Below are 14,309 nucleotides of genomic sequence, written 5' to 3' on the forward strand. Positions count from 1 at the left end.
TACACTGCAAAGTGGTCTTCCTTCATTACGGGCTCAATGAAGTTCCAGGGTCGACTTATATGTGTATGAAACTGAAAAACCGAAGCCCAAAGCTCGTTGAACACGGATCCAGTTCAAAAATAAGAAGATGAAAAAAAATTAAGGCCTTTTATATAATAATCGTTGGCGCAACAATCCATATTGGATTAGGGCTTTGAAGTGTGTTAGAGCACTTCATTCAAGACCTCAAGGCCTTTTAGGAAAGTCAATTTGTAGTACGTGGACAGATACAAAACGCTCTAAGGTGATCCCGTGAGAATGAGACGTTTGCAATATCTGGGGAACTCAGAAGGAGCATAACTAAGTTATAAATTCACTGGAAGAGAATTCCTCAATATGAGTACATAACATAAAACGAGCGAACAGTGCAAAAGCTTAGATAAAATATTATCTGCACTCCTTTGTGGGGTATGGGACATCTACACAATCACTTGGTTTCAATTTCAATTATCATCACATTTAATGCTGTGCAAGTGATAAGACTGTAAAAGCGAATGAAAGTGTGCAATGCAAAGACTTAGATAAAATGTTATCCCGAAGGGAAATCTGTAATGCTTTAAAAATTATCCAGCAAGCGGTGACTGCCTTCAAAGGCAGGAAGCCCTTTCCATATATGTAAGTTAACTTATAAGTCTTTTAAATATTTCGAGAAACCTGAAATGCCTATCACCTTGACAGTGTGGTCTTTGTTTAGTTAAAATAAGCATTAATATTCCCAAATATTTGACTACTATCTTGCAGAAAAAAATCTATAGCATAAAATTAATGATAGATCCAAAGGGAAGGATTTCCCCTAGAGTGTGTGCTGGATCCACAATTTTGAAACATCATTTACAAAGATACACTTGAATTTTTAATTCCACAAAAGGCCACATTGATGAATTATGCCTACGATGTCTTCCTTCTTCTTCTGTAAGTCTTCATCCTCACTCTTCTCGGCTGAGCGTCCTTCAATTCCAGAAATCAAACAGCATATAGCTTATGTTAGCCACTGAGTCCTCCTGTGTCACGGTTTTCCAGGTGAGCATTTACCTTCAGATTTCCCTTTGAATAGGCGTATAATAGGTAGAACTACATATTATATCTCCAGCCACCGTCCACCCCCAATTCTCCTGAGGATTTGACGTTCGAAAGTATTGATCTGCTCTCCGACCTGGTTCATTGTCTACGTCCAATTAAAGTTTTATATATTGAACTATGTTTATGGTACATCCGATTCCTGTCGAACCTGTCATCGTTTAGTGTCGCATTTTGTATGATTGGTGCCTTTCTTTTAGTCTGAATCATGATTTTGGTCTTCTCTTTATTTAATTTTATGCAAACTTCCTCAGCTTCGTCAAGTTTAACAAGGTCCTCCTTCGCACTTTCTTTCAATCGTGCCAGGATATTTATATTTATAGGATGATTTGAACAGTAGGGTGCTACTTGTGAAGATCAAAATAGACTGCGTGGGATACCTTATATTCGACAAAGGAGTGAATAGGAGACAAAGAAATAGTGAAGAAAGTCTTTTTCATTTTAGATCCTTTTCAAACTTGCATGGGGTTTGTGAAATTCTGAGTTGAGAATTTAGATCCCCAAGTGTAAGTACGCTCTTGATGTCGCACATGAAGCTATATCTAGACAATGTAACGACATCCTCAATAAATTGTTGGATACTTTCCCAGAACACAACTTAACAAGTAAATTATGAATGAACTAAAAGTAGATAAAAACTGGATTTAGCTCCTTCTCATGTTTAGAAATCTGACCTTTAAAACATGGAATTTACAAAACCAACAAAAAAATAATAATTTATTTAATAGAGAGTCAATCTAATGAATAAACGTAGCAAATCAAGAAACTTTCCATACTTCGAATTAACTACATGAAGTAACAATCTTACATTTCTAGTGAGTTCTTTGAAAACTTATAAAATAAATTAATAGAGCCAATGTTCTAAGGGGATTTTTTTAAATAACCGTTCCATGAAGTTGCCTATAACTAACGAGAGTTTACTCTTCAATGCTGGTTTCATTTCCTTAAGGAGATCCTGGGCATTTGTATTTATGAAAAGATTCAGTGCAGCTTCTAAAATAACAAAGGAAAAGATGGATATTTAGTATGAAACTATTTGGAAATATATTCATGAAAATCTTACTAATCACAACGTTCTCATTTGCGATATTTTCCACTCCCATTCGGATATCTTTTACGCTGAAATCCATTTTAATATTCTCAAGGGACAAATAGGTAAGGCCATTTTCGTTTGGTTGACCATTAGCTTTGAAGTACACTTTAGCCTTTACTCCGTCTGTGAAGTTAAATGGATTTAATGTTTAAAATAGACATTCACTAATAAGTAAGTAACAATAATTTGAGGGCAGTCCATGTACAAGAAACGAGTATCTAACGAAAAGGACTTCAACCTGTTAAAGTCAAATTTATTTTGTTTTTTGCTGACATGCTTGCCCTTGTGATGCGTTTCCCATTGAAATCTAGATCAATACTCTATGTTGCCTGTTTTTCGTTTATGAATACCTCATTCTGAAAGATCATGGTATACTGTCCATGGTAAACTGGATCTATTTACATAATCCGGGGGACACACTTCTGTTCTTAACAATTGGCTTACATACGTGTGCCCTTATGCATACGTGTACTCTTCAAACCCGGCCAGTTTCATATCGAATGATCTCTACTAAAAATATGTGATGGGTCGACCAAGTGTAGGTTACTATTTATCGTGCGCACACTTCTCAATAACCACCCCGTTCTCCTAACAGGAATCCATTCTAGTGGATTTATCTCGGAAGATATATCATCAGAAAGAACAGATTGATGGACGTACTTTAAGCAACCTTATCGACTTACCATATTCTCCCCAATAGTCTCCAGATCCAGAAGCACGGACTAGAATTAAAATTCCAGATGATTGATATTTTGCTCGAACTTTGATCTTTGGAATTTCTAAGGTAAGTTGGAACTGAAGTGAATCAATATCAGATCTGAAATGAAATTAAATAATTTGAATAGAGTTTAGGGTTTAAAAAATCGTTAAAAATATTAAATCAAGATGGTACCCAAAAGCAAAAAAATAGAACCATAATTGCAGTTATCTGAGTTTCAGCATAGTGTTACGGCTCCATGAAAGGAGCTTGAGCAATCGTTGTTGGTTTATCATCTATAGTCTTATATTCTATCTCAATTCAAACATTCTATCTATAAAATCAAGTACGCAGCACTAGAGGTAGGCATGAAACAGAGAACTTGCGGATCCAATCAACCAGGAACATATAATTCAGTCCTCTCGAACATTTTCCTGTTCCTAAATTTCATATATATCATGAAATCATATACTGTAAATCAACAGCAAAAAATCTGGCCATAACTTGATGTTGGTGCTAAAATAGCCGCATTTTCAGATATTGCATAAAACAACAAAGACGAATTCAGCGCTGTAATGCGTCGAGTAATTTCAATTTGATTTTATTGCTATTAATCTCCAGTTCGACCTAGCGCAACCCCCTTTACTAGAGAATATTTTTCTCGCCTTTATTAGTCATCTAGTATGCATAGCACTACGCTAATCTGATGCTTATGAGATTAGAGCAAATTCTCACAGTGAAGATAGTGGTCATGCCTCCGCAAATTACGAAAGTATCATTATCAATTCGATTGCTGATTCCAGTTTATTACCGGAAAGTTACCAGAATGCATGAACACAAGGCAGCAAAAAGGAGGGAAATTTATTCCGATCGATGCAGAACGCCGAATAAGGTTCACATCAGAACAGAATATCAAAAATTGGCTTGATTCACTCTTGGCCACCAAGCCGGGGCAGTGCCTTTGGAATGGAATCCACAAATTGCCATAAAGATGGGAAAAGGTCGTAGATTCAGATGGACAATACTTTGAATAATACTATGATACATATCTTTCGTAAACAAATGTTCAAATTTTAAAAAAAAGAGGGATGTGCTTCCCACCAGCTACCCACCTTTTTCCAAAGGAGCCCAATTTGATGGCAAAAACAATTAAAAACGATTTTCAAATTATTTGTTAATTAAAATTTTTTTTAATCATAATTAAAGACTCCGATAAATAAACAAAATCCCATAAGAATTTCAATTCAATTGACTTATTGCTGCCTATCTAAACACCTCCCCTCGTTTCGCGTTTTGCTGAATTCTATATATATATATATAATTGAAGTGCTTATAATACTAATTTTTACTAAAATATTCGCTGGTTCCATCCAGGATCGAACTGGAGACCTTCTGCGTGTAAAGCAGACGTGATAACCGCTACACTATGGAACCACATGGAGTTTAACTCTACCACAAACTCCCAATCAAATAATTCGTTACAAAAAAAGCTCAAAGATGTAGATATGCTATAAGCACAGATACTGAAACCAGTTCAGTTTGTTCGCTTCATCAACATGTCATACCAGTTCCTTACTTACTTAAAGTACCTACCTCACATTGGTAACAGTTAAATTGCTCACTCCATACGCTTCAATATTTCGGAAGACAGCCCGATATCCATCTGGTCCACTTCCTAGCATAATTCCAATCTCGTCAATGATGACTGGCTCCACTTCATAAATATCTAATTCGGGAACTCCCTCCCGTAGATATTTTACCAGACGATTTCCACTGCTTTTTAGACATTCATTCACTACGTTCTCGTCCCTAGGGCATTGTTGGAGGTAGTAGGCTGAAAGTAGTAAATGAATTGTCAGAAATAAATTGATTCTTCATAGATAAGTAATATTACTGACACCTAGTTCGAAGCATCAATAAACTATCACAACTATCTTATCTCATCTCAATTTACTTGAAGGTTATTATATCATAGCAGAGACAATTCCCAGACATACCCCATCTTACGCAACTCCTCCGAATAAAATCTAGCTCGAGGCAACACTTTCATAGCTTATTCTCTATAAATTCTAATAGCTTCACACGTTCCGTACATCCACGCAGATTTTAAACTACTTCCTGAGCCAATTTATACCTCGTGACCGGCGCAGATGACGTCAAATATCATGCGTAATAACCACTCCTTGACTCATTATGCTCCATCACGGCCATGTCTACGTTATGCATTTTCTTTTACATACCCACATGTGACGATAATCATTCAGTTGCTTCTTCATCCGTTAATAAACCTCGACAACAGAATCGAGACTCCAACAAGACTTATATGTTTATCGCAGCATATAACGGGTCACGCGCTGTGTTGACCCACATAGTATCAATCTGAATCAATCAGAGGACGATCACTTCAAGTCACTAGGCAACAATAACAGCTCTACTATCTCTAAATTCCATACCTGAGTGGAATCGTTAATTAGCATTTAAAAGTTGTCTTAGAATGAATATTAAAGCATTGAAAGAAATATCTCCGGGCGCTAAGCTCCTATCGAAAGATGACCCATAAAGAGCGGTCTTGCGACACTCAAAATCACCACTTGTTTACGGAACGCATATATGAGGACGAGGATAAGAAGTAAATTGGAAGCTAAATTGGAACCCTACATTCATCAAAAGTACTAAGATCCGTGTGACAATCTTCGTGCAATCTGTAAGATAGTCAACATGCTCGTACAATGTTCGCAGTTGAAATCTTTTTATAGAACAATTTATCTGCATCCGGTTCCATACGTATATGTTTGCACATGGTTGTCTGCGAATAATGTCGCATATGAAATACTTTTCTTATTACGTATTGTATTAACTGAATGGAATGACTTTCACCGATGGGGAATTCTCGATTGAAACATCTCATGCATATAAGCTACACAATTTACGGTCTTGAAACAACTTGTTATTGTTGAACCGACCACGGTGTTTTTGGGACAACAAAGCTGCACATTGGATTGAATTAAGTGTTGTCACGTTGATTTCAATTGGTTCTGTGACCTCTTCTGATTCGCCTCATTATGTATCTTTTTGATCAGCCAAAAGAATGCCTAGTGAAAAGCAAGAACAAACATGACTAAAGGAGTGGTGCAGCTTTCTGGTATAGAACAGCAAAATATTGAAAGAGAAGACGTGAAACCGGAATCCTTATCATATATGCCGAGTGCTGCAAGGAACTCCATTGAAAAGATATAGAAATGATGATTCCCGCTGAGCACAGAAGCTTTAGCAAAAGTAGGTTGTGTAATTTTGAGGATCATCGCTTAATTCTCCCCTTGGTCCTATATTGTTCCTTACAAGTTCGCTGCTAAAATTATTTAATATAGTTGTAACACAATGCTGCAACTCGCAACACATTAACCACAGTCCCACAGATAAAAATGCAAAAGGAGGCTAATAGTAAATAATTGATATAAGATTAGGGGATCTGAGTTTAACCACTCAAAAGTACTATGACACACAAGAAGATCAATTCAATGTAGGTCAATAAATTCTTGAAATAACGCTGTGTGCTCCGAAAATAACAAGATTTCCTGAGAACGAAAGATTATTGCAAATGGCGCCCAATGTGGGCCAAATATCTAATACCTTACATTGAGAATCTCATTCTTTGGAGGTTTATTCTATGCAAACAATAACGTTTTTAGTATTTTAACTACTAACTCAACTACTAGGCGTTTCTGACATATTTAACAATGCTATTCGCTGGCATTCAAGATGCCTGGATTTTTTGGAGTAGAACACACCAGCTATAGTGGGCGTCTGAAAACTCCATACATCCTACGCTCGCGTCTTTTCGATGTCAATTTTTGTTATAAACACAGATTAGGTTATACATAAACATACATATCTCGGAAGCTACTTATTCACTTGGCCACTCCTGGCTATGCTCCACATCTTAGCCGGAAGATTAAGATTATTTGCTATCTTAATTTGGTTAGACCGGTGCTCACCTACGGGTGTCCTATCTGGTTTAATTTGAGTGCTAGCCAAATGGAGAAAATAAGGATCTTTGAAAGGAAATATCTTCGTGCTTGCACGGGGCTAAATAGGACTGCTTCATCAATCTATGAGCATTGTGTAACTAATGAGGTGATGTATGCAGCTGCTGCTGTGCAGAGAATAGACACAGTTATCATCAGATTGATTCGAAATCATATAGTGCGATCTGTTTAGCAAGGCGAGAACCCTTAGGATGAGTACTTCGAAAAACTGTCACGACAGGCTTCATTCCTACCCAAGCTTTCGTGTATCTTGACAGGAGTTGTCTAATTCTTGATTCTGCCGGTGATTCGGTTATGTATCATATACATAGACGGGCCTCGGACAAAAGGATAGAAACCAAGAACCAAGAAACAGAGTATTTGAATTATGATAATTTTAAGAACAATAATTTAAGTTAAAAGTATCTTTTGAAGCGATTTAACATTTATTACTACCTTCATACAATATTTCCTAAGACCAAGAGATTTCTGTTGGGTTTTTTTACCATTTCCCGACAACTTATAAAATTTCTTACTGTTTCTTTTCCCTGTCTGTTATCAAAAAATTTTGAGAGCTCACAGGGGCCATTAAAATAAATAAAAATAAAAGAGATGATTTTAAAAACCAAAAAACTGAATAATTCATCCTACTACGTACGATGAATTCTTCGACAGCATATCGAAAGTTCTGCGCAGCTCTCCAGTTTCACCTCACCATAAATCAAATAATTCGCACTCGAGACGAGAAGATGTGTGACCTAACTGAGCACTGCTTTTCCCAAATTTAACATGCTCCTCCTTAGATCATTCCTAATACCCTTCATCCCGCTTTTCAATTCAAATCGCTTGTTTTAAGTCGCATTTTCTGCACAAGTCAACTAATTTCCAATTTCAAAAGGGCAGTTATAAAGGTCTGCACATAAGACTGGCAATATCAACTGGGCTCCCATCCTCTTCTTACTTGTGACTAAACGCTTTGCCACCTTTTATACCCTTCGTTCAGACTTAGCTAATCTTTTGCACCACTTAGATCCATAAGAAATTTCATCTAAAATTCATAACAAAGGAAAGATTTCTCTCTGCGATCTTCGGTAAAAACATTGGTAATTCAGTCCAGAAAGGCGTATCTGACCATCGTCGAAGTCACATTGATGCAAGGAAGATTCAAACCCTTCACACCTCTGTAACCCACATTCTTAAACATATATCATCTGTCAACTACCTTTTTGGGTAAGCATTAGAATTCTGGGCAGGAATTGCATGGATTTTTCTATGGCCTGTAAATCACACCTTATTTATGGCCAAAGTCGTGTCACTCAATACATCCCTGCCACTTACTCCATGGCTTACCTCCTACTTTTCAAACCAATACTGCAGGTTTCTTTCGATGGGTGCACAACTCACTCCTTTTTCCCGCTACTAGACTTAATTCTCCCCAATCGCATCTTTTCTCCCCAGAGTTTAAACATAATTACATAGAAAAGTCTCATCTTACCTACAAATCTAATTTAAATAAGAAAAATTCAGCATTATAGTATCCATTATGCCCTCTGGAGAATAGCCAAAAAAATTTGCTAGCACTCATATCGGAAGTTCGATATTGCAACCGTGTTTTATTGCTGAGGATTTGTGGTAATATATACTTGAAAAATAAATTAAACACCGTAGCAATCAGGATGCCACACTTTCTTTTCAATTTTGCCAAACGATAACAATTTTCAACACCTCATACTATGCGACTGAAATTCAAGTTTCCTCATCCTCAGAAATACGCTACACGGTAACCCTTCAAAATAAATTAAGACGAGCGCCAAAACGTAAAACCAAATCTTGAAGCAAAGAAAGTTGAGTCCGGTTAATTCGCTTTAATATTTCTTCTGCTTCCTCGAATACATAGTGCATCGAATCAGATTTAACGCTTTTTATGCGCAGGTAAAAGAAATGCATGGTCCGATGACCCATTCATAGTTGTTTCACTATCACTTTCCTCAAGAAATACTATTCACAATATCAATAATTTCACTTACGCTGTTGTGCCGAAATCGTCTCGAAACCGATAATTAAAATAGCAAATATTAAACTCTTCATTTCAACGGATATTTGGTATGGTTCGAGTAATCCTCTACACAAAGGGCAATTGGGGAATTGCAAATAAAAATTCACGACTCGTTTGCTTCTTGTCTAAACACTTTCTGTTTGCACTTTCAAAAATTATTCAAGTGACTAGGAATAATAGAAACTAATTAATAAAAAGACTAACAAAATCTGCGTCTTTACTATTAATATCTTTTTTATTCACTACTAGCACCGCGATTTCGAACACTTCTGTCTTGGCTGAGGTCTAGGTCACAAATAATCTTAGCAACGGTACAATCGCATTCCAAGTCAAGTTTAAGATAGTCTCGGAAACTTGGAAGATACTAAGTTTAAGCCATATATGTAGGTATATATTGCATGCATGTGAGGAAATGCCGATGAAAGACAGAAGAGAAAAAGATAGTTGACTGCGAAGTGCAAGATCATTGCCCCCAACCGAGGGAGACTTAGATAAAGTAATACTTGGAATGATTGGCTCTTTCTTAGTGGTCACACCTGAAATATCACCTGCGATCGGGTAAAAGTCTTAAGATATCATCATCAGCTGATGATGGATTTGTAGAAAAAAAGGTTGCAATTTCACGAGGTGAGGAAAAAATTCTAGATGCACCGGATATTGTTAAATATTTTGAGTGATAGTAAAAGTTTTCTCGAGGGAAAATCCATGGCGTACCATTACAATTGTATTATTTAAGCATCTTGTAAAAATCAGCATCTTACAAGTATTACGTAGAACAGACTAAGAAGTAAATGAAATGGGCAAAATGTTGAAATAGCTTTCTTCAAAGGCCCGCTGCCGATTTCACTAATCCATCAATTCATCTTAAATCTGCTATGGTTGATTCATTAGATATTTTCTTGTTTTTATTGATTCATAACATTTTTTCTAATTTTTCGTACTCTTTGTGTCAATAGTAACACAAATGTTTTGATAGAAAATTATTGCTTCTGGTTCAGTGACTATACACCTAAAATTACATTAAATGGACACAGAGAGTAGGCCATGATATGCGCCTTATGTATAAATCGTGGTATCTGAGATATGGAGTCCCAATATTCCAATATTCCAATTCCCTTCATTTTTAGATTTTTGTAATCATTCAGTTCTAATCACACCTTTGCTTCAAGTTTCGTTCATATTATTCCGGAGAGTGTCCAGGAAAGCATCCATTTTGCTCATTAACAAATGAAGAGATGTTGACTCTGTATAGCCAAGTGAGCTATAAGTCGGAATTTGCCGATAGTTTTGGAGATAGCGAACTTTATGAGTTGTGTATATTTTTCCATTGAATTCACTACGAGTTTTTTTAAATATAGTACTATCGTTGATTGAAGTTCATAGGTATTGTTCTGGTGAGTCCTTGAGTGTAAAAAAGTCCATCAAACATTAGTGTAGCCACATTTTATGCCTACATGTTCTTTTGCTAATTTAGATGAAAGGCAGAACATTTATCCGATTCTAGAATTACACTAAAGGTTATAGAAACTTTTATTTTGATAACCCTAGAATTTTTTATGTTTTTTTGTCAAGTCTCCTCTGTTCTTGTTTCTTTAACTTTTTTATTGCTCTTTGGCCCCCTACCAGAGTAAGGCAGCTTAACCAAAGCAAGATAGCAAACATCAAGATGATCACGGTTTCGCCCAGAGCAGAGGCAACTCACCAGACGCTGCCTCGCCTCTACCCTGAGAGCAACGTGAACGAACTGGTTATTTGTTGTTATTGTCCGTAAACACATCACGGGTGCGAGGTCAATGCCCTCAACCGGGGGAATTGTATTCACTAGAAAAACTGCCTAATATATCTGGCCTAAGGCGTCCCATGCTGAAATATTTTTTGTTTGGAACTAGAGAAGCCCTGGGTGTACCCCCAGAGCAGAGGCGAGGCAGCGTCTGATATGTTGCCTTCGCGCTGGACCAAACCGTAGTCGTCTGTATATTTTTGAACTTTAGGTATTAATCCAAAACGAGGAGGCCAAAGCCACCCTAAAGTGAGTGGCGAAATCGAGGCTCAGAAAAAGGTAGCAAATTATTTTAACCCTTGGGGCAAGATGTGGAACATAGAAAATTTTTTGAAGAAATATTAAGCCCCGAGAGTGCTTTCTAGCACCACTTTAGCATGCTCCTTAATGCACACCCAGGTATCTAACACATTTCTTATGAAGGGTGCGCCCAGAACCATCCTCCTCCCAATAATGTGGAAATCCTTTCAACAATTTCTCGAGGTTGTACTGGCAATCCTGAAACAGAACTGCTTCACAGTTTTGATCTTTGTTCGTGAAGAATTTTATATGATTAAACATCTTCTGAATTCCAGCCCAGTTATTTTCTTGTATACAGGTAGGCAACCAATGGCTTTTCAACTGATTTGTTGATTCATGCAAACTAGCAGTTGGCATATACTTCAAGACCATAGTGGAGGATCTGTTATTGTTTAGCTCCCTGAATGTGGAGATCAACTTCCCATATGAAAAAAAGTACGCAAATACATTATCGTTAAGTATGAGATCAGCCTGCATCACCATACTGAAATGAAGAACTGTGTTGAAATTCCTTCGAATGGATTTATTTAAAGTTCAGCAACATAGAAACCAGTCACGGTAAAGTGGCGGAGTAGGATCAAGTAGCATATGGCTATGCAGTCTAACCAGCGAAGGATTGAAATATTGCTAAATATTTCTCTATTGTGCTTTAATAGAAGGTTTCTGGTGAGTTTGGCACCCAGTTTTCTTCCGGAAAAATGAAAACAACAGTCGATAGAAATCAGATTCAAACTTCTCTATCATCGGCCAATTCTTTTTTAACGCAATAAGCTAAACTATTACTTTCTCCTTCAAATCATCAAAAGACTTGTTCGGGCGTAATTGCTGTGCGCAACCAATGGAAACAATAAAACAGCAAAACACGCAAGAAAATAACTTTTAAAGATACAAAAAATTGATGAATGGCTAGAGTCTCAGTCCGAGTCCAATGGAAATACGAAAATAAATGACGTATTTGGCAGTTGAGCAGAATTATTCAGATATTTGCATTTTTCTATTGAATGTGGTCAATTTGACTTCGAGAAACCTTTGTGGATTTGTTTAGGATTTCATTGGCTTGATAATAGGTGGGGCATCATTTGTCTTTCCCGTGTAATTGGAGCTTCATCACTTGCACATACTAAGTGCAGTTTAGGATAATTTTGTTATACATTTTCAATAGCTTCAATATCATGAGTAGTACATAGTAGAAAGCACATGGCAAAGAGTAATAATTTTTTAATTATTTTGTAACACGAGTTTGGCAACAGCCTAGTAATATCAACTTTAAAATGTTAACTAACCATTTCACGCGATATCTCCACTGACAACAATTTTCCACAGAAAAAATCATATGTGCTAATATTCTCATATACATATAATGCATCTCAGAATACTTTTATTCACCATACGTGGACAATCAAGTCGATTTAAAAGAACTTTTCATTGCTTATGTTATATTACAAAACCCTATGGTACGCAAACATTTTTAAATCAAATCTCAGAAATGTAGAGTAGTTTTGAGAATCAACAGTAAAATTTTAAATTATTAACTTATTTCGGTTTATTTCCATCTGATGCATATATATAGGAGATCAAGTTAACTAAGAAAGAGCCTAATAGATTTTGATTATTATAGCCACAATCTAAATTTTATATTGCCTAAAATCTAGCAAATACATTTAAAAAATTTAATAGATAATACACATTACATTTTGAAAAACGTGGACTGATGTACGTCTTTTAATTGAAACCCACACGCCAATTATATACTCCCGTAACGCGCATATCCATAAAAGATTACGCATTATCCGGAGCCATTTGTTGAGCTTGTGTTGATTCTGCCAATATCAGTGCAAATTAAGATATTAAATATTTTTAATGAACAATAGCTCCCGCGCTGTTGCTGATAAAACCTTCGGGAATTTCTGTAAAATTTGAATAAATATTGAGACGTTATATAAGCACAAGCAATCATACGTCGAACTCTCAACATCCTATCCATAACAATGAGAGACTTTCACCAATTTCTAGCAAATCTAAAATGCTCAAACAAAATGTTTATGGTAATAATTTATAGCTGAAAAACTCAAATGTTTCATAAATAGTTCCATTTGATCATTTAATGTGGTATCCTTTTCTTCCTAGGAAGTTAGGAGCTGGTGTATACCATTCAAACTAAATCTTTATTCCATTCATACCATTCAAACTTTTTTTATTCCTTTTGACCTTTTTGGTCAGAAACTCGTTGAAGCGAATGTCTTCACTTTGCTGGACAAAACAACTTCAAAATGCGAGGCTATAATTTTTACAGTGCAAATCATTCTGATGGGAAAGGTCAAGGCGGTCCTGGAATTTTCCATCCAATCCATCCAATCAAAAATCATATAAGGCATCATGGGAAGGATGACTTAGATAAGGACTGGATACAAGCCACATCAATATGCTTAACGGACTGGGGTGTTCCAGATGTGATATCTGCCCTCCGAGATTCACTATCTCGTGGAGTCATTTAAAAGATTTTAGCAACAGATATTTTTAATGGTGATGACAAAACATAGTGAGTTCAACATTATCTCAAGTAACTACTTAGTGTACTAACTACTTTTGAATAACCTGAAAGATATCAAGTACTCAAATATTTGCATGGCTTTGTCTCGACCTTAGTACTGACCATTTTTGCTACCACTCTTAACTGAACTCGACATGGCAGTGAATTCTTTCATTAACGTTCTTAAATAAAATGAACAACACTTTTCATCTAAAGATAATAACTTAACTTGACCGTGAAGGAAAAGTTCCAAAGAGGTTGATGAAATTGTTGCTAACAAACAAAATATGAGCCTTGAATGGCGATAATATATGTTACTTTAAAAAAAAGGTTTGACTGGAACTACGAGAAGTTTTAAACCAGAACGAAGATGGCTTCCAATAATAATTTTACGCTCTAAACGAATGGTGATGCCCCTCCGATGGACTTAATGGCATACCCGTCCCACAGATCATTGGAGCCAAATATCCTAGACCGGTCCCTCTCCTCCAACTCTCTATTATTATATACAAAAGAATTTTTAGTTTATGTGCCACAGGGGAGTAAGTCTCTTTCCATTTTGCGAACTTCGAAATTCGAACGAATCATGGATTCTATCATCCTACTATGTTCTTGTTGGCCGTATCCACGATGTACCTTTTCTTCTTACAAAAATTTTCTGGTGAGAGAGGGGCGGTCTTTTTTTGGTGGTAATTATGGAACGAAGTGCTAG

At 36.4% G+C, this 14,309-nt stretch overlaps 1 protein-coding gene and 1 non-coding gene across 2 annotated transcripts; both read right to left on the reverse strand.

Moving 5' to 3' along the window:
* Window positions 1-1,805: 1,805 nt before the first annotated feature.
* Window positions 1,806-9,316, reverse strand: LOC119660276 (protein takeout). The gene is made up of 5 exons (XM_038068746.1): window positions 8,959-9,316; window positions 4,500-4,740; window positions 2,893-3,026; window positions 2,180-2,332; window positions 1,806-2,109 (listed from the first exon to the last, which is right to left on the reverse strand). The coding sequence occupies exons 1-5, from the start codon at window positions 9,017-9,019 to the stop codon at window positions 1,961-1,963; spliced, it is 738 nt and encodes a 245-aa protein (XP_037924674.1). The 5' UTR covers window positions 9,020-9,316; the 3' UTR covers window positions 1,806-1,960.
* Trnav-uac lies at window positions 4,268-4,340 on the reverse strand. The gene has a single exon. It is a non-coding gene; the product is annotated as a tRNA-Val (tRNA).
* Window positions 9,317-14,309: the final 4,993 nt, after the last annotated feature.

Source organism: Hermetia illucens, chromosome 6 (assembly GCF_905115235.1).
Source record: "Hermetia illucens chromosome 6, iHerIll2.2.curated.20191125, whole genome shotgun sequence".
Taxonomy (NCBI): domain Eukaryota; kingdom Metazoa; phylum Arthropoda; class Insecta; order Diptera; family Stratiomyidae; genus Hermetia; species Hermetia illucens.